General features: G+C 59.0%; 1 protein-coding gene across 3 annotated transcripts in view; it reads left to right on the top strand.

The window, feature by feature from the left end:
- Positions 1 to 530: 530 nt before the first annotated feature.
- Positions 531 to 18,832, top strand: part of FPGS (folylpolyglutamate synthase) — a 43,106-nt gene continuing 24,804 nt past the window's right edge. The window contains exons 1-16 of one of the 3 annotated variants that reach the window (XR_012155296.1): positions 531 to 713; positions 4,760 to 4,888; positions 5,123 to 5,176; positions 5,489 to 5,553; positions 5,669 to 5,783; positions 6,359 to 6,436; positions 7,181 to 7,242; positions 7,695 to 7,797; positions 8,145 to 8,222; positions 8,746 to 8,893; positions 10,407 to 10,508; positions 11,970 to 12,120; positions 12,603 to 12,678; positions 13,672 to 13,738; positions 14,353 to 15,229; positions 16,357 to 18,794. Coding sequence is in view for 1 of the 3 variants with exons in the window: in XM_073314758.1 (XP_073170859.1) it covers positions 603 to 713; positions 4,760 to 4,888; positions 5,123 to 5,176; positions 5,489 to 5,553; positions 5,669 to 5,783; positions 6,359 to 6,436; positions 7,181 to 7,242; positions 7,695 to 7,797; positions 8,145 to 8,222; positions 8,746 to 8,893; positions 10,407 to 10,508; positions 11,970 to 12,120; positions 12,603 to 12,678; positions 13,672 to 13,738; positions 14,353 to 14,789 (1,776 nt within the window). In the remaining 2 variants the exon portion in view is untranslated. Of the gene's footprint in view, positions 714 to 4,759; positions 4,889 to 5,122; positions 5,177 to 5,488; positions 5,554 to 5,668; positions 5,784 to 6,358; positions 6,437 to 7,180; positions 7,243 to 7,694; positions 7,798 to 8,144; positions 8,223 to 8,745; positions 8,894 to 10,406; positions 10,509 to 11,969; positions 12,121 to 12,602; positions 12,679 to 13,671; positions 13,739 to 14,352; positions 18,795 to 18,832 lie in introns of those variants that run through there. The other 2 variants (XR_012155297.2, XM_073314758.1) reach the window with 2 other exon arrangements.

The raw sequence follows: 18,832 nt of genomic DNA, 5'->3' as shown, positions 1-18,832 counted from the left end.
AACTAGCAGGATTGCTTGGACTTTGCGCTGCCCTTCTGTGCCGGCTGACCTTGAAAGCCGCAGCGCGCAGAGTGCCCCCTGTGTAGTGGCGGGTTTTCCTTGCCATGTGCCCTGGAAGGCTTTAGATACTAAGCAGCGAATGTGCAAACGTGGTTTTATCCGGGGATGTTCCTCTGTAGACACTATGGGGACATGAGGCCTCTCCAAGGCGGGACCTGACCTCTCTTCTCTAATGCGGCTATTGGGGGGTGGGGGTGGGAGGGCCCTTTGGGGGGAGGGAATTGATCACTGTGTATGAGATCAGCATTATGTCCCCCCCCCCCACCCCCTTTGCTGTAGGGGACATGGTAGCCCTAATGAGTAAATGGGAGACCGCGTTGCCCTTTAAGAGAATGCGGTGCCCCTCACAATGATGGCGGCCGTCGCCCTGCCCGGGCTCTCTCCCGCCCTGTAGTGCCCCTCACAAAGATGGCGGGGCTCACGCTGCCGCGCCTGCGCGCTGGCGGTGGCTCGCGGGGCGGGCGCACCCCCCAGGGAAGTGGGAGGGGTGGGGAGCTGCGCCCGTCGGTGGCGGCGGCGGCCGCCTGTCAGCGGGAGGCGGGATGGGCTTTCGCGGGCTCCGCGCGCTGCACTGCGCGCTGCGGCTGGTGGCGGCCGGCGGCGCGCGCTGCTTCAGCACCCGGCCGGCCCGCGTGCCCAGGATGGAGTACCAGGTACCGGCGTGGGGCCGGCCCGGTTACATCAGCCGGGACACGTGGGGCCCGGCGGGGGGGCAGGGCAGCGCTGCATGGGGCATGGGCGCGTGTCTTTAGCTGGGGGCGGGGGTGGGCACGTCGCGGTTTATATACAGGGTTTCTGTGGGGGGGGGTTGAGGGCTTTGGGGGGGGCATCTGGCACACGTGGAGGCGGGGTGCTGTGCTGGGGGTCGGTGCTGATTATAAACGGCTGTTGACGCTGTCTGGGGGACTTGGGGGATGCAGAGCAGCCCCTCCGGCCAAAACCTCAGTGGGTGACCCCCGACCCCTCGCCCCTTCTGGTTTTTATTTTCGGGGATGTGCCTCATACTGACATTGCGAAGGGCTCGATGGGCTTAAAATGCATTACAGGGTGACTGGGGTCGGGCTCTCTTCCTCGTAGGTCCTAATAGCCCAGCTTGCGTAATGGTTTCTACTTACAACTCCCTGTCTTCCGTCTTTCGTAACTTTCTTCCCATTGATTGAACTCAGGGGAAAGACTCCCTTGATTTCAGTGGGCTTTCAGCAACAGGCACCATACTTCAAACAAAGGTCAGGAAGTACGTGGGGGAAAATCATTCAGCCAACTTCGGATTTGTGGGGGAAACCTCTGAATAAATGAAAGGTTTCAGAGTAGCACTCCTGTGAGTCTGTATTTGCAAAAAGAAAAGGAGGACTTGTGGCACCTTAGAGACTAACCCATTTATTTGAGCATAAGTTTTCGTGAGCTACAGCTCAGTTCATCGGATGCATTCCCGATGAAGTGAGCTGTAGCTCACGAAAACTTATGCTCAAATAAATGAGTTAGTCTCTAAGGTGCCACAAGTCCTCCTTTCATTTTTGTGAATAAATGAAATCACCCTTATCCCATCAACTTGAGTTGGATTGTCATGCAAGCATCCACCGTCTTTGTCCAAGGCAGCGCTGAGGTCCACTTGCATACCATCTTCTTTGCTGCAATCCATCCATTGCATCCTCAGCATCTCTTTCCTATCACCCTCTTCTGCTCTGCTGCTTTCACCAGGTGCCCTTCCTTCATCCTCTGCCTGCATCCAAACCAGTACAGCTGCACTTCCTGCATTTTGTCAAATTAAATGAAATCACTTCTGTACAAATAACAATATCACTTTTTTTTCTCATCACAACAGCTTACATTTGAATCTTAACATCGAAAATGGTTGGCACTGGTTGATTGGACTTCAGTTTGGGGGGGAAAAACTGATTTGTCAACTATCACTTAGTTACATTTGAAAACTGCATCCTGAGAATGCCCTGTAGAAAAGGTCTCTACATCGGAGCGCTCTTCTATGTGAGCTGCAGAGCTGTATGTGCGTGTTCTCTTCAAACGAAGGGGCTTTGAATATATGGAAATCAGGGACTGTTAATAGATGCTGGATGGTCTTAGAGGAGTGAAATGCGTGAAGCACAGCTAAAGCAACATGAAGGTAGCTGAATTGGAATCAGAATGTCCGATGACGCAAACAATCATGTTCCAAAGCACCATTAACGTGGCTGGCTGCACCCGGCTAATGTCTTCGCTCGCTTTTTCTGGCGCTTGCTGTGTTGCTTACTGGGCTCCTCCTGTAAAGTCAGAAGGGTCTGGGACGTAGCCATGTTCAACATTCATGTGGAAACTGTGATTTCTACCCTTAGAACCAACTTTGACCGGGCAGCTCCATCATGAACATAATGTGGAGGGGTCTTTGTGTCTAATTAAATGATGTTTGGGCAGGAAGTGAGTCAGGATCACATGGGATTCACAGCCTTAACACCTGGCTGAGTTCTGAGTCGTGTCAGGTTTGGGTGTCCCGATGTCAGTAGTCACCAGTAATAGTGATGAAGGATGGAGGTGGGTTTCGGTCCCTGGGGCAGGGACAGTCTCTTCATTAAGTGTTTGTACTGCACCTAGCACAGCAGGGCCTGGTCTATGACGGGAGTCCCGGGTATCGTGATAGTGCCTAATAATAATCTGCATGAGCTACCGTGTGCCTGGGTCTAGCTGGGAAGTTCTTGGGGTCACCACAGGTCGTGGGCTGGCTTCCTGTCCTGGTTGGAGAAGGGGAGCAGTGCATGATGTGGGGAGAGCAGGAGTTCTGGTGCAGTGTGGGGAAAACCTGATTCCGTCTGGCTCAGCTGAGAGAAGGCAAGAAGCGGACAGGGCGTTTGGTATCTTTGCTCCCTGGGAGATACACTATCCCACCCAGTATAAATAGCCACATGTATCTGCAGGAGCATGGCTAGTGCTTTTTATAGAGGTGAATTGTGGGGAGTAGATCTGGTTACCGTCCAGCCCCTGCCAGAGCTGCACAGTCTACCCCCAGAGATAATTTAAGAAACCCCAATAAATTGCTACTCTGCACAAGGCATACTGGAACTAAAGCCAACCCTGGGAAATGTATTAATCAGCATTTAAAGAGGCTATTCTGGGCCTTGGAAAACCAGGACCTTAAAACACTCTGACTCAGACAGTGCTGTGATCAAAGCGAGTGAGATTATATAGCCCTTAAATGCTCTGCTCCAGATACTATTGCTGTGGTCCCATGGTTGGGGCACAGGACTGGAAGTCAGGAACCCTGGGTACTGATTCTGCCATGATGAGGCACTCTTTGTGCCTCAGTTTCCCTTCTCACACTGACTGTCTTGTCTGTTTAGACTGTAAACTCTTTGGTGCAGAGGGTCTCTCCCATGCATGTTTGGCATGCCTAGCACAATGGGACCCCAGTCTCTGTTGGGCTTTCTAGGCACGACTGCAATACAACTAATGTTAGTAATGGCAATGGGTGAAAATATATTGCCCTTAAAGTGTTCTGGTGTAGACTGTGGGCGGATTGTACTGCCCTTGGACCCACCCAACACACCCTGGGGCTCTGTTACACCAGTGCTCCAGCTTGCGTTCCTGGGGCTCATCTCGTGATCGGGGTATGCTCTGTCCCCACTCTCCGTGCCTTGGACATAGTTATCAGAGCTGATTTTGCGCACCTTCCCCCTCTCTTGCCTCCTCTGGCAGCTGCCTGTCATGTTTTCTGAATTACTGCTGAGACGCTTCCTCTGTGGGGATCGCTCATCTGGGGTGTCGCTTGTGCCCCTTATTTTTGTGGTCCTTCATCTTGTGTATTTTTAAAGAGTTATCAGTCGTGTCTCTTCCCCTGGCCCCCGAGTCTGGTCTGAGCAGACAGGGCAGGGAGATGCATTGCCAGTCACCTAGCTAGTGGGGAAAACTCTAAAGGCCACTGGATTTCAGTTCCCTCTGCTCTAAGCACTGTACCTGGGACTGTGTAATTGCAGTCCCATAATGATAGCGGGGCAAGACAAGCTAGCTGTGTGCAAGTCCTACTGTTCTGAATGCAGCCCATGCATCCAAGGGCCACTGTGGAGCAGACGGAGCTAGTGGCTGGTTCTGGCCTGGCCACTATGTTTCACCCTCCAGCGTGTGAGTAAACAGTGGTGCAGCGTATTGCCTGGAGTGATGCACCCCCTCTGGGCCCTGAGCTCAGCCTTTGTTTGCTCTGGCTGGAAGCGAAAGCTGGGGTTGGCGTGCTCTGATCAGCGCTCACCTGGCAGGGAGAGGAGGGAGATCCTACTGCTCCCCTTTGTCACGCTTCAGCACTGCTCTTGGTGCAGGGCAGACGAGGCTCTTGGCACAGGAGGTGACTGATGAGCCCTTCACCTGGGAGGGCCCTGGTGTGGAGATGGGCTGGGTGGGTGGCACTGGGGTTGGAGGTGGCTATCTTCCCACCTGTGATGAGGGCTCTGACGGCGGGGAAGCCTGGTCGGTAAGGTCGCCCTCCCCCAGAAGAGCAAAGGCTGGCAGCTGTGTGTTGGGAGCCAGTGATGCTTGGGAGCAGTGTGGGCTTGAGCTGCCTGGCAGCCCCTGAGCTTAGTATGTAGGTCCAGGGGCTCCTCTGTGGGTGAGCAGGAGACCCCCTTCCAGCACGCACAGGGGGCTGGAGCATTGGCTCTTGGCCACCATCCCCTCCTACGAGCGGAGAGCTGATCTGTGCCTCATCTTGTGAGTCTCATTCCAGGATGCCATCCGGACCCTGAACACCCTCCAGACCAACGCCAGTTACCTGGACCAGGTGAAGCGGGAGAGAGGAGACCCCCAGGTGCAGCTGGAGGCCATGAAAGGCTTCTTGGAGCGAAGTGGGTTAAAGGTGAGAGCTGTCATGTCCCCTTCCCTGGCTGAGCAGAGCCCTCTCAGTGCCGCTCTGTGGCGAGGGATGGCTGGAGGGCGGGGTGGGGGGGATGAGCATCCCAGGCTGTACTGGCCTTTCTGCTCGGTGGGACTGGCTGTGAGCCCTCCCACTATGTTGGCACAGTGCCCGGGCCGGGGGGGTCTCCCCAGCCCTGACCCCCTTCTCATGGGTTTGTTAACCTCTGTCTTTCAGGTCGAAGACCTGGATCAACTGAACATTATCCACGTAACTGGGACAAAGGGCAAGGTAAGCGGGGGCATTGGGGTGGGGTTGCGTGGGTCACTGGTGTGGGGTGGAACGGGGCACGTTGGGGTGAGGGGATTCTGTGGGGCGCAGGGCGAGGGGGAAACGATGGGCCAGCACGCAGCAGGATAGGGTGAGAGGGGAAATAACTCGGCCGTGTGATGGGTCATGGGACGCTCAGGGTGCGGGTATTGGAGGTTTAGGACAGCGGCACTGGTACAGTGGGGATGAGGGGGACTCCAGGGGGCTCCCTTTTGCTGGGGGCTGCTGGGGAGGGCTGGCTCCATGGTTAATGCTGCCGACTTCTTCTTCCAGGGCTCGACGTGTGCCTTCACGGAGCGCATCCTCCGCAACTATGGCCTGAAGACAGGCTTCTACAGGTGGGCGCCCCGGTGGCTCCTGGGGGACGGATTCAGGGTGCTGAGTGGCACCCCAGGGTGGGTGGAATGGGGGAGCTGTCCCGGGTGCTGACAGTCTGTTCTCCCATCACCCCAGCTCTCCCCACCTGGTCCAGGTGCGTGAGAGGATCCGCATCGACGGGCAGCCGATCAGCAAGGAGCTCTTCAGCAAGTACTTCTGGCAGGTGTATAACCGGCTGGAGGAGACCAAGGTGTGTGTGGTGGGAGCTCTGGGAGGGGGCTGCTGCTGCTCCGGGTGGGTATAAGCGACTGCTGTCTCCTGGAGCCTGTACAAGGCACTGGAACACCCATTCCTCGGCAGGAGTGTGCCCCGCGACCAGGCCAGTAAGTTCCCATGCTAGGGGAGCCCCCCCTTTTGGTACAGTAGCAGAGTCTATGCTCCTGGGTCCAGAGGGGGCCCAGGCAAAGTCAGACCGCAGCCCCCAGGCTGGCTCCTTGTAGGGATTGGGTGTGGGCGGGTTATCTAGTGCTTACAGCAGAGGACCTTTAGGTGTCCTTGGGAAGTCAGTTTCCCCGCTCTGTGCCTCAGTTCCCCAGCTGCGTGGCGAAGTTGACTCTTCTTGTAAATCTCTCAGATGAGCTGGGCCCTGGACGTGCCGTGTCTCTGCTCCTGCCCTGGGGGCTGGGCCGGAGGCCGGCAGCGCTGGGAGAAGGGTCAGTCCCTTGCTGGTCTTGTGGCAGGAGTGTGCTTGTGGCTGTGGCTTAGCAAAGGGGCTGGGGTAGAGGTGCTGCCCTGCAGTCCCTGAGATAACGGTCTGTCCTGCAGGACCCCGGCCACACCAGCATGCCCGCCTACTTCCGCTTCCTCACCATCATGGCCTTCCACGTCTTCCTGCAGGAGAAGGTATGGCACTCCCTCCCCTCCGGGCGGATGGCTAAGTTCCTGCCAGTACCCCACGGTGCCAAGTGGCTGAAGCCCTGATAGGCTGTAGTGGGAGCTGTGGGTGGTGAGGGTCTGGCCACCGGAGCCCGGGGCCCTGTCACTCCCTGGCCCCAGTCTTACCCAGCCATCTGCTGCTGGGATGGGGCCAGGGGCCTTTGTCTCTCCCACCCTTCCTCTCCCATGTTTTTTTCCTCCTTTCCTGGTTCCGTTCCCAGGGATGCCGAGTAGGAGAGTCCTGGGATCTGCACAGCTGTAGTTGCCACCTGGGACCGCCTGTGTGTGTGACTGTTGCCCCCTAGTGGCTGCAGCCCACAGGGTAAAAGCTGTAATACTGCTGAGAGAGAGTGGAGCTTCTCCTCTAGCCTCCAGGGCAGAGGCCTGTGCGTGTGTAGCTAGAAGTCCTGGGTTCATGCTCTCTTACGTGCATGTCTTTCTGCTGCAGTCTGGCATGCGGGCAGCTACCTGGGTAGCTGTGCGTTGCTGGGACATTTCTCTGAGAGTCTGGATCGGAGCCTGTCCCTGCCTCGTGTGTTTGGGCCAGGGTCCCATGTGTCTGAAGGGCTGCTGTGAGTAGAGCATGCCCTGCGTAAGGGTGCTGAGCCCTCTGTCCCTGCTCAGGGCTGTGCCATGGGGCTGTTCTGTCTCCTGCGTGTTGGGCACGGATGCCACAGGTGGTCCCTTAGCACGCTCTGGTCTCCCCTCCAGGTGGATCTGGCTGTGGTGGAAGTTGGCATTGGGGGTGCCTACGACTGCACCAACATCATCAGGTAGGAGCAGGCTGGGCCTGGCACTGGGTCCAGGTGCCCGCCTCCTTATTGCCTCCGAGTGAAACTCGCATGCAGAAGCCACCAGCTCTCCCCAGAGCAGGGACAGCCTGGGCAGGGGCTGGTGAGTCAATGGGCCTCAACCCAGCTGGGCCCGGTAGGGGAGTTCGGTCAGTTCTTGACCCCTCTGCTGACAAAGGGTCCCAGTCCTGGTGGCTGTGATGGGGACTCCTGGCCAGGGAAGCCATTGACTGTCCTTGAGGTGATAAAAGCTTCCAGCCATGTTGGGCTCGCTGTGAGCCGTAGCCCGGGAGGTGAAAGGCTCTGTGCCGATCCAGTGAGCCAGCCAGTGCCTTGAGTTCTGGGGCCTCCTGGGTGCTGGCTGCAGAGCTGGGGAGAGGAGCCCGCCCTTCGGGAGTCCTGGCGCTGGGCTCTCACCTTCTCTCTGTCTACAGGAAGCCGATCGTGTGCGGGGTCTCCTCTCTGGGGATCGACCACACCAGCATCCTGGGGGACACCATTGAGAAGATTGCCTGGCAGAAAGGGGGCATCTTCAAGGTAGAGACCATGGGGCTCTGTGGGGAGAGGGGGTCTCTGACAGCCTTGAGCGGGCTGGTCCTGGTTCAGCAGGACCAATTCTGCCCACATCTGGGAAGTGAAACTCCCCTGGTGCAGGAGGCTGGTCCCAAGCCAGAGGGCACAGGGCAGCCTGGGGGGGTGGGGGCCCATCTGAGGGGCAAGCTCTGAATCTGAGTGAGGGGTCCTAGCTCACCCCTGGGTGTCCAGGTCTGCCCCAGACCAGCAGCCTGTCACTGGAGTCCAGGTGTCTGCATGGGGATGGGGGGGCCTTGGCATTGGGTGGCAGGCTGGGTGGCTGCCCTTGACGACATCTGCTTTGCTTTCAGCCTGGTGTGCCGGCGTTCACAGTGCCCCAGCCTGAGCGGCCCCTGGAGGTGCTGAGGGTGCGAGCCAGGGAGAGCTCGGTGAGTTCTTGTTATATACATGCCTCCCCTGCCCCCTCCTGCTGCTGTCCCTGGGTCGGGGAGATGACTCTCCCTGCTGCACCCACGCCCGGTGCAGGGGCTGGGACGTCAGATGGCTCCTGCCCCCGTGGATGGTGCTGGCCAGAGGCCTGGGGTCCCAACCCCCTCTCTCCTCCCCAGGCAGGGTTGGGCTCCTGTGGCCCCTCCTCACTCTGGATCCTTTGCAGGGTGGCCCCGGGCCTGTGATCCCAGGGGTGCCCCCGTTTCTCCTGTGCAGCAGCTGAGTGTGGGTGCTGCTGGTGCCGGCGCCCCTCGGGGTCCATACCTGGAGAGGCAGGGCCAGGTGGAAACGTGACGACCCATGAATACGAGCCAGGGCCCGGGGGTGGGGTTACCTCAGTCGCTGCTGCCTGGTCTGTAGCTCTGCAGAACCCATCGGGGGCTCTCGGTCAGCTGGTGGAGCTGCCCCGTGGAGGTGGGTGAGCTGGGCAGGACTCACCCTCTGCCCCCTCTCTCCGTGCAGTGCCCGCTTTACCTGTGCCCTGACTTGGGAGCCTTCGAAGAGGATGATCAGGCACTTCAGCTGGGGCTGGCGGGCGAGCACCAGCGATGCAATGCCACTCTGGCCCTGCAGCTCTCACGGGCCTGGCTGCAGCGGCAGGGGTATCAGGGTAAGGAGCAAGGCCCCGGCACGGGGGAGCTTGTGCGTATGGGAAGGGGGGAGCTTGTTAGGGGGCTGGGGCCGCCCCTCCTTGCGCTGAACGGCACATTCCAGCCCTTGCTTCTAGTTCCTTGGTTGGGGCGTCTCTCCGAGGAGATTCTGGGAAAGTCCTGATTGGGTTGCACTTCAGTGCTTGTGCTCGCAGGGCTCCAGGCGGGCCGCTCTTATGCAGCATGTGACCATCCAGCCTGGTGCTGCTCTTTTCCCAAGTGCCCTGTGTGTGTCGAGGGTGAGGAGCTCTGGCTGGGACTTTATGGGAGACTGGGAGGGAGGGCTCTCTGCACCCAGCAAATACGAGCCAGCAAGTTACCAGCGTGCTGGGGGCTAAGCTAAGGGGAGCCCTGCTGGCGAGGGGTGTAGGATACTTGGGATAGTTTTTATTTTATTTAAATTATAAGTTTTTCTTTTTAAAAATAAACCTGTTTAAAATGAAATGTGAATTTAATACAAAATATGTTAAGGTCTTTAAACCCTTTAAAAACATTTCAATTCAAAATCAGTGTAGAAGAGCCTCTATAAAGATTTAGAGTTCAAGGCTGCTTTTCTATGCAAAGAAAGAACCAGGGGAAAAACATCTAACTTTGGAGGACAAGTGTTATCAATGTGATAGGTTGCGTAATGTGTTAAGGGCTGGATCCTGTGGGGGGGCCCAGGGGCTATGCTGCTGGGTGCATGAGACTGGCAAAGTCATCACAGGTATTGGGACCCAGCCTCTGAGTTCAGGAGACCCCATCGTGTAGCTCATCAGGACCTCCAGTGACCCCCCTGGAAGGTCTCAGGCCCCTATTTTATAGCGTCTCCTGACCTGAGCTCTGATTGGCTCAGTTTTCAAATTATGAGTATTTAGGACTCCACCCACCCTGGAAACACTCTCTACCTCACGAAAAAACACTGCAATTTGTGTATCCAAATCATCAAAGGTGGTTTTGTTTAAAACTAAATGTGATGTGCTGTTTTGTGTGTAGTGCAATTCCAGGTACTGTCCTAATGCAGCTTGACACAAATCATGAGCAAAGTGCTAATTATCTAGTATAGAAGCAATGCAGCAGACACCATTTTCTAACATACTAAAAATATGCAATTAACAAGAATCTGAAGCTACATAATTGCTTAAGTAAATGTGTATAGTTAGCGTATACTCTCCTGGGGAGCAAAAAGAGCTACCGCATGTAATGTGAAAGTTCCTTGATGCTTGTATCAACCCACGAGGATGCACCTGTCTCTAGAAAAGAACCGAAGTGCAAATGGAACCCTTGATGAAAATCCACGATTTGAACTGAGGTTTTCCACTCGGTGATTTCAGTCACCTTGATTTAAATCAATCCACCCTCGTTTCTATGGAATATACCCCCGGGGTGGCTCTACCAGGCTGACTGGAGTCCAATCGTGTGTGAGGAGAGGGGGCTACAGGCGGCCATGTGGGGCTGTTAGAATGGTGATTCAGCCCGCCTTCCATCTTTCAGGTACTGGGGAGCTGAAGGACTTGCAGCCAAGTGCTGAGCTGCTAGGCAAGAGACCCGTGCCCCTGGCACCTGCCTTCAGGCCCAGCGGCTCCATGGTGCAGGGTAAGGACGTGGGTGTCGTCCCCTCCACCCCCCCACTGCTGCTCCGGTGCCCCCTGCGTGTCCTGGGCATTTCCTGGGTGCTCTGTTGTGGGTCCCTGGCTAGTGCCTGCCCTTGGCTTTGGCTAACTGGGATCAGGCCGGAGCTGCCGCTCGTTGGAGATAACGAAGCGCTGTGGGCCGTAACCGCCAAGGCCCCGGACTCTGCCCCCAGCCCACCCCGGGCATTGACATTTTGAACTTGCTGCCCTTTAGCTCTTCCTGTTCCTCAGTTTTAACCCTTAGGAGCTTGTTGCTTCCTGGGCTGCCAGCAAGTGCTGAGGGCGATTGTACATCACCAGCCTCCAGCACCAACCCGACCTCCCCCTGCCTCCCGTGCTGGGTATTTCCCAGCCTGTTTGTTGGCTAAGGGTCATTGTCTCTCCGCCACCTGGCCTGGGAGGCTGCCTGCTGCTCTGCCCCTTGCTGCAGAGTGAGGGGCCTTCTCTCTGCTCCGCTATTACCCCCCGTACTGTGCCCCATTGTGGGGTCCCTGGGCAGTGCAAAGCAGTCACTAGCTGGGCATATTACAGTAGCCTCAATATATAATGGGTTTATCCATGCAACCAAAAGCAGAGCAGGGCTGTTACCCCTGTTTTACCGACGGGGCACAGGGAGACCAAGTGACTGGCCCAAAGTCACACAGGGGTTTGTGGCAGAGCAGGGAATTGAGATCAGGTCTCCCAAGTCCCAGGCTGGCCCCCTCACCACTGCACCATCCTACCTCCCCGGGAGCATTGGGCCGGCCCACACCATGACCCTAGCCGCTGGTCTGAGGGCAGGAGCCCAGGAGGGTTGGGCTGGGTGGGGTCTCTGCAATCAGTACCTGCCCCATTGGGAGTAAGCACACTATGAGGTGGGCAGGCCATGGGCATAACGAGTCACTGTCGGGCTCCTTGCCTCCGCGGCACAGGGCCGGTGCCCCCACAGCCAGCACTAGAATGGGTGAGGCTGGCTGCCGTGGCCGCCTTGGGGGGTTAGGGAGCAGGCTGGGCTGGCACAGTGCAGGGCTTGGGGGAGCTTGGTACCAGAATAAGGGGAAGGGGGGATCTGTTGGTGGTGTTGGGGTCTCCCCAGTGAAATGCCCCTGGAAGGTTTTATGGCAGGAATGGCTCTGGGTGGGATGAACATACCTATGCACAGGCCCCAGAGTGGATGGGTCACAGTGCTGTCAGCAGGGCCCCATGCCAGTTCCCAGCCTTCTAACAAGCCAGGCCTGCTTTATGACACCAGCGCCCCCCGGTCTCTGATCCCTTTGTCCCCACTCCCCTCGTGCTGCCATAACTTAGCTGGGTCGGGCCTGCCAGGGAGCTGGTAACTTGGCTTGAACAACGGGGGTGGTTGTGCGGGGTTGTGGCTCGTGTAGGGGGCTGCGAGTCCCTGCTGCGTGGGCCTGGCCCCTCATAGCCCCCTCTCCCCTCCCAGGTTTACGGGACACGGAGTGGCTGGGCCGCACCCAGGTGCTGCAGCACGGGCCGGTGACGTGGTACGTCGACGGGGCGCACACTACCAGCAGCGTGCAGGCCTGCGTGCGCTGGTTCCGCCAGGCAGCCCTCAACGAGGAGAAGCCTGTGGAGTAAGGAGGCACTGGGATGGGGAGGGGAATCCGTCGCTCTGCTGTCACAGACTTTGCCTGAGCCCCACCTAGGGCGGCTGGAGGGAGCAGGCTTATGTGGGGATTTCCCAGTGAAGTGCCTGTTGGGTTGAGAATGAGGCTCCTGTGGCCCATTGCGGCGGAGAGCCTGCCCATCAGCCATGCCAAGGGTGCGAGCAGCACCTGCCTTTCCCTGCTGGAGGGGGGCGGGCCCCAGCCCAGCAGGGTATGTTTGGAGGTGGTAGGCCGGGAAGGGGAGGAGGGCTGAGGTTTGTCTCAGCAACCTGCATGGTCCCAGGACACCAGGGCAGATGGGGAAGGGACCCTGGTGGGACAGGCCTTGGGTTGGGGTTCCTGGACTTCCTGGGCCTTGTGAGGTGGCAGCTGCTAGCACAGCCAGCTCCGAAGTGGGGCTGGGAGCAAGAGCCCCCAAGCTGACCAGGCTGGTCCCTTCTCGTCTGCAGCGGCTCCGAGGTCCGGGTGCTTCTCTTCAACGCCACGGGGGACCGGGACACAGCTGCCTTGCTCAAGTTGCTGCTGGTGAGACTGTCGGTGCCTTGGGTCCCTGCCTGATACAAGCTGGTGGGTGGGGGGCTGGTGCCGGGCAGGTGGGTTGGTAAGGGCAGAAAATGGGCTGGCAGCAGATGGGCCTCCTGGCCCATGTGGGGGGAGCAGATCAAATGGATTTGAATTGAGGGAGGGTGGTTACAGATGGTGCATGCGGGTATCTGAGGCTGCCAGCATCCAGCTCAGGCTGGGGGCCTGGACTCCTGGGTTCTGTTCCCAGCTCTGCCCCAACCCTTGGCTAAGTCGTTTCCCTCTGTTCCTCGTTCTCCCCTTTTGTGCCATGGGGTAATGCTGGCCTCGGGCAGGAGCTGGCAGATGGATCTGACGTGCCAGGTGGATTCAGAGCCGTGGGGCCTGGCCCAGGTGGGGCCTGGCCCAGGTGGGGCCTGGCCCAGGTGGGGCCTGGCCCAGGTGGGGCCTGGCCTGCACCTGCCTGGTTGTTCAGGGCCTGCTTTGACACATCCCACAGGGTGCCACCAGGTGGTGCTAGTGGCCCGCTCTTGTCCCCCAGCCATGCCCCTTAGAGTCCAGTCCACCTCTGTCTCCTGTAACAGCCCGGACTCTAGGGGTCTTCCAGCCTCCCTGCGCAGTGGCCGGGAGCGATCCCGGGATAGAGTCTTGGGGTCTGGATTTGCCCCTGTTTGTGGCAGAAGTGAAAATAGAAGGGGAAGGGACAGTTTCCAGTGACTGACTGATTGGCTGCTTTGCCCAGTAGCCTCTGCAGGAATAGAACCCAGGCGTCCTGGCTACCCTCTAGACCAGATGCACCCCTGTTGGTTTGTAATGGTTCCAGCAGGAATAATGACGGATGCTGAGCCAGTAGCCGAGGTCCTTCCTGTAAGGAGCTGAATCCCCTGCTCATCCTCCTCCCCTCCATCCACCCCAATGTGGGCCGCCCAAGGCTGCAGCACCAACCCCCTATGCTGGCATGGCCATTGTGCTGATGCTGTGTCTCTTGTGCCCCAGCCTTGCCAGTTTGACTACGCCGTCTTCTGCCCCAACTTCACGGAGGTGTCTGCGGTGGGGAACGCAGGTCAGTACCCAGGGAGGGGAGCTCCATTGGGAGTCTGCTCATGAACTTGCCCTAGAGCAGGCATGCCCTGACTGGCTTGGATTCTGCCCTGCCCGTCCTGTTGGGGGATGTCTGTGCCGGGAATATTCCTGCCCCAGGGGCACGGGTTGGCTCAATGGTGGGGGTGGGAGCAAGTTGCCCCTGGAAACCTCCTCGCTGGAATTTTCTGCAGGGGCTCGGGATCTCTTGCAGAGTCTTGGGCCCTGTCTGCAGCGCTGGTCAGATAGCTTTGATCAGGGTTCTTGGGGAGACATGTGCTGCTTCCGCAGGCTGTGGGGCTTGGCGGGCTCCCCCATGTACCAGCGTGTTGGGCTGGGCCAGCCCACCTGCCAATCTCACAGCCCCACAAAGCCAGGGCTGGCTCCACAGCACTGCTCTGTCGGAACCATGCCAGGAGTCCCGTCTTGTCTGTGACCCTCCTGCTCTGCAGGGTTGGATTTGCCAGCTGGTGGGGTGCAGTGGCCTGGTGTCCCCCCGGGGCCTGGCTGTCTGGAGGCAGAGAGGCCATTAAAACAGGCAGGGTGGGAGTGTCCCAAGGCTGCTCTGATGCCAGCTCATTCTTCTCCCCTTTGCAGACCAACAGAACTTCAACGTCACCTTGGAGAACATGCTGACCCGCTGCCTGGAGAACCAGAAGAAGTGGAACCAGCTGATGGAGGAGAAGGTGGGGCAGGACCTCTGGCTGTCTCCCCGCATGCAGGTGGAGGGCGTGGGCAGCCTGCTGAAGCCAGACCCCTTGCGCAGCCCCCTGCTCTTCGTGCCCTCCTCCGAGCGCGCTCTCAACTCCAACTCGCTGGTGTTCCCCTGCATCTCTCACGCCCTGCAGTGGATCACCCAGGGCAGGGACCCGCACTTCCAGGCGCCCGCCACCAAGGGGCTCCACCTGCACCCCGTGGCAGGCAGCGGGGCCGTCTTGCTCAAGGAAGCGGCCACCATCCGTGTGCTGGTCACGGGAAGCCTGCACCTGGTGGGCGGAGTCTTGAAGCTGCTCGACCAATCGCTCTCGCAGTAGCGGGCGCCCGTGGGGGGGGGGCTCCGTGCTGCTTTTTGAGGTTTACTTGAAACGGCTCAGGCGCTGGGCACCGCTCGTGCTGAGCCCTTTGCAGCAGCTGGACCTACCCCCTAGGACTGGGAGTGGGGCAGCCAGGGTCCACGTCCTGGCACCGGGATCTTGTGCGGAGCCCCTCGCGGCGGTGACACCCGCACCCTGGCACCAGGACTCACACATTCAACCTCACCCCCACCTCGCCGGAGCAGGATCCGCTCGTTAGTGCCAGGATTTGGTCACTGCACTCATGCTGGTGTCCCTATTGCCTGGGCTGGGGAGCCTGGGGTGAGACCCCAGCAGCTGATCTCTGCCCGCAGGGACTGGCTGCACCATACGTTTACTTGATGTTCCGTGGCGCTGTCCTTCCTGGAAGCTCACCGTCCCTGGCCTAGCCAAGCAGACAGGTGGGGAGCTCTTACGTGGGCCGGAGTGGAATTCCTGGTTTCTGCCCTTCTGCTGCCTTCTCCCTACCCAAGCCTCTGGGCCCCACGGGGGGCTGAGGAGGGCAGTGTTCGTCTGCCAGGGTGAGGCTTTCCCCTGCCAGGCATTCAGAGGGAGGCGTGCGCATCGGGCAGACCCAAGCTGAGCATCAGCCTCCCTTGGCTGGTGCGTTGACTTCCCTGGGAGCTGCCCCAGCCACCCCGCAGAACGAGAGTCTCTTCCCCCACCGCCCTGGTGCCTTTGTCTCTGCCCTGGTGTCTGTTCGGTTGAGCCGCACAACCCGAGCGGTGTGTGATCCAGGGATGGGTTTGAGTCTCGCTGCTTCAGACTGTTCTGGCTCCTCTGGGACTGGGCTTGCCCTGGGTGAATGCAGCCAGGTCCTGCCACCTGTGTGTAGAATCGGCTCCGGAAGCTCTGGCTGGGTGCTCGTCAGAGGCCGTTAGTGCTGAGGTGTGTCTGGATTGGGATCCGGTTGGAACTGCCTGTGATCGAAGGCCAGGAGTGCGGTGGGAGCTGTGGGCCAGGCACAGGGCTCCAAGTCATGCTCACTCCCACCCATTGGTGCTGCCGGGCATGTTCACACAGCCCGTGGGGTGAGATCCATGCACTGTAGTGCCAAGGAGTCTCTCACAGTGGTCTTGGTGCCCCATTATGTGAGCTTCTCCCAGGCCAACAATGGGGCAATGGGGTCCATGTGCACTAGTTCCAGTGTTGTGTAGGCAGGTCATCCCTGAGTGCAGAGGGGCCTAGTGCAGGATTTGTCCCTGTCTTTCCCTCCTGTCTCCTCCCGGTGCAGAGATCTGTGCACTGGGGCTGAGACTCCTGCCTCTCTCCAGTGCTGGGCAGCAGGATGTGAGGGCTCTCTGCATGCCATTTGCAAAGTGGGTGATCCCCCCACCCAGACTCGGGTGGGTCAGGCGGCAGGCTGGGCTCGCTCTCTGCTGGACGGTAACTATGAATGACTGGTGGGCAGGGCATGTGGGTCTGGGGGTCGGGAAGCCCTAGTAGCTGAGGAGCCGGGCTGCTTTCTGGACCTTATGCAGTTCTCTTATTTGTGCTGGTGGCTGGCCTGCTACCCGGGTCGCTTTAGGATGACAACTTCACCGCCCGGCAGTGTCCAGGCAAACGGGTGCTGGGAATCGGCCTGATCTCTCAGGGACCCTCGTTGAGCAGGGACTTCAGGAAGCATCTGTCCGCAGGAGCAGAGTCCCTCTGGCGCAAGAGTTGTGGAAACTGGCTCCAAGCCCCAAGGCCACGAGCCGCCTGGTGTCGTCACAGCTCAGCCAGCGTCTCTTGCTGCCCTCTGGGGGCGTGCTCCATGCAGAAACCCGCTGAAAGCTGCACCAGGCCAGGCAGCGAGCTAGCTGTCCCTGCTCGAAGAAACAGCCAGGCTGGGGCAAGCATGTTACCGGAGATCGGTCCTTGAAAGCCACTTGTGAGCAGGGCGGCCTTTGGGGTGGGGGGAGCGAGATGCTCTTGCGAAGGTCTTGGTTGCACTGGGTGCACTACATGGCCTGTCTGTGCTCACTGGAGTGCCCAGATGCATGGCACGGTCAGTATGTGCCAGGCTCTGCTGACACGAGTACCCAGCTGTGCCAGCCCAGCCATGACCTGATTCAGTGACTAATAGCCACCTGTCTGCTGTATCCCTGTATTCAGATTTGTTGCCCCAGTGCGAGGGCATTGGCTGGACCCACTCCGGACATCGGCCAGGCTGTGGGCTTGGGCTTTGAACCCCATCCTCAAACGCATGCAGTGCCGGGGTGCTTGGGCAGACAGTGTGAGGTCTGGGCCATCTAGCCCCTGAGCATGGATCTGTGGAGCTGTGTTTGATCACAGCAAGTCCAGCCTGGTGCTGCTGGGCAGCTGAGCGTGTCTCCCCCTTCTGCAGGCTCCTGCCTGGCTGGTCCCTGTGCTGAGTGGGGCGGCTAATGGGGCCGGTGCGTGCCGAGGGTCGGTACCAGCCCTGTTATGGCTGATCGTACGTTGGGGCGTGTGCACACACTGAGCATATGGGGCTATTCGCTGCCGCGGGGCCTGTGCAAAATCCTGCTACTGGTCTCTAGGAACGCCGTGGGTTGCTGGGGGGACTAGGTGGCCCAGTGCATTGTGGCCCGGTCCTAGCCGTGTGTGTCTCCGCCTGAGGGCTGGGGAGCTCTGAACGATGCTGTGCCAGATCAGTGCCATTCCCAGCATGGGCGGCTCCAGTAAGGGGGCACTGCCAGGCTGCACCAGGCCCTGGGGCTTGTCACGCGGAAGGAAACCCCTCCCTGGCCTTGCAATGCACTGCCCTACCTGCTCCCCTTGCTGGCTGTGCCATGCAGCCGCCTCACTAGCTATTCCCAGTGCGCTGCTGCACGGACCCTGCTGGGTGCTCTGCTGCATTCGCCCTGGGAGACGGGCCCAGCCCTTCGCACGCTGGCAAGTGTCTCTCCTCCCCTCCTCCTTTACTGCCACAGTGCCTTCCTGAGTACGCTGACGGCAGCCTGGGGCCTGACCCAGCCGTGTCTCGGGGCGTGTGTCTGATGCCCTAACCCCTCCCCAGTGGGGGGGGGCAGGAGGGTTCAGGGGTTGACCTGGGTAAATCTCAAACTGCGAAAAGCTTGGGGCCCAGCATGTCCCCCTCTCAGCAAACCCAGCCCATGGCCTCTGGCCCAGCCACTCCACGTGCGGGTCTGGGTGACGGAATAATGCTGCCTGATCCACGGACCTCCTTGCGGAACCTCCCGTGCACCAGACTAGTGACCCACGCGGCCTGCTGCAGCCTGCCCCTCTCCCAGGGGCTGGGTTACTACACTGGCCCTGGCAGCGGAGATGGGGGGAGAAGCCGGCTGGGCCCCTCTGCACTGCCACAGAGCTGTGCTTTGGCATGCTGGTGCCTGCAGGTCCTGCTGTGATACAGAGGATGGTTGGAGCCAGGCCGCTGGCTCCGGAGTGTCGCCTGTCCCTTAGTAAGGGGCCATGCATAAGCCATGAGCGAAGCAGCTGGTCTCCCCAGGTGGGAGATGGGGCCGAGCTGCCTACGTTTGCCTTGGCTGGAATATCTGCTAGCTGGTTAGTGTTCCCCTATGTTGTCCTAACCAGGGATGGGTCGCGCCCCCCCTCCTTTAAAGATCTTTGCAGAACTAGCCTGAAGGGAGCTGGGGGGGGGGGGTGTCTGCACAGCCGTGGGAGGTGTAACTGCAGCGTGGGTAGACGGACCTGTGCTACTTTTGATCCAGCTAACACAAATACCAATAGCAAGGAGGCTGCGGCAGCATGGGCTAGCCACTCAAGTGAGTCCCTAGGCTCCTGGGCAGGCTTGTGCAGGTCATGCTGCTCTCGCTAGCCAGCTCCGTGTTGGGGTCTACACCAGCTGCCATCACACCTCCGATTGCAGCCTGGACATTCTGGGTTCAAGCATGAAGGAAGGTTGGAAGTTGCTCCCCGTGTCCAGCCTCAGATGATGTTGAAAGGCTGAATGGTACTGAGTCTCCAATAATTTAACGAGCAATAGGGTTTTTATTAAATCTTCTGCAACTTAAAAAAGAGTATTGATTCAATTTCCAGATTGCTTCCTGGGAGAT

Source organism: Lepidochelys kempii, chromosome 16 (assembly GCF_965140285.1).
Source record: "Lepidochelys kempii isolate rLepKem1 chromosome 16, rLepKem1.hap1, whole genome shotgun sequence".
Lineage (NCBI taxonomy): Eukaryota > Metazoa > Chordata > Testudines > Cheloniidae > Lepidochelys > Lepidochelys kempii.
The sequence above is the reverse complement of the archived record's forward strand: the minus strand, read 5'-3'. Positions and strand labels throughout refer to the sequence as shown.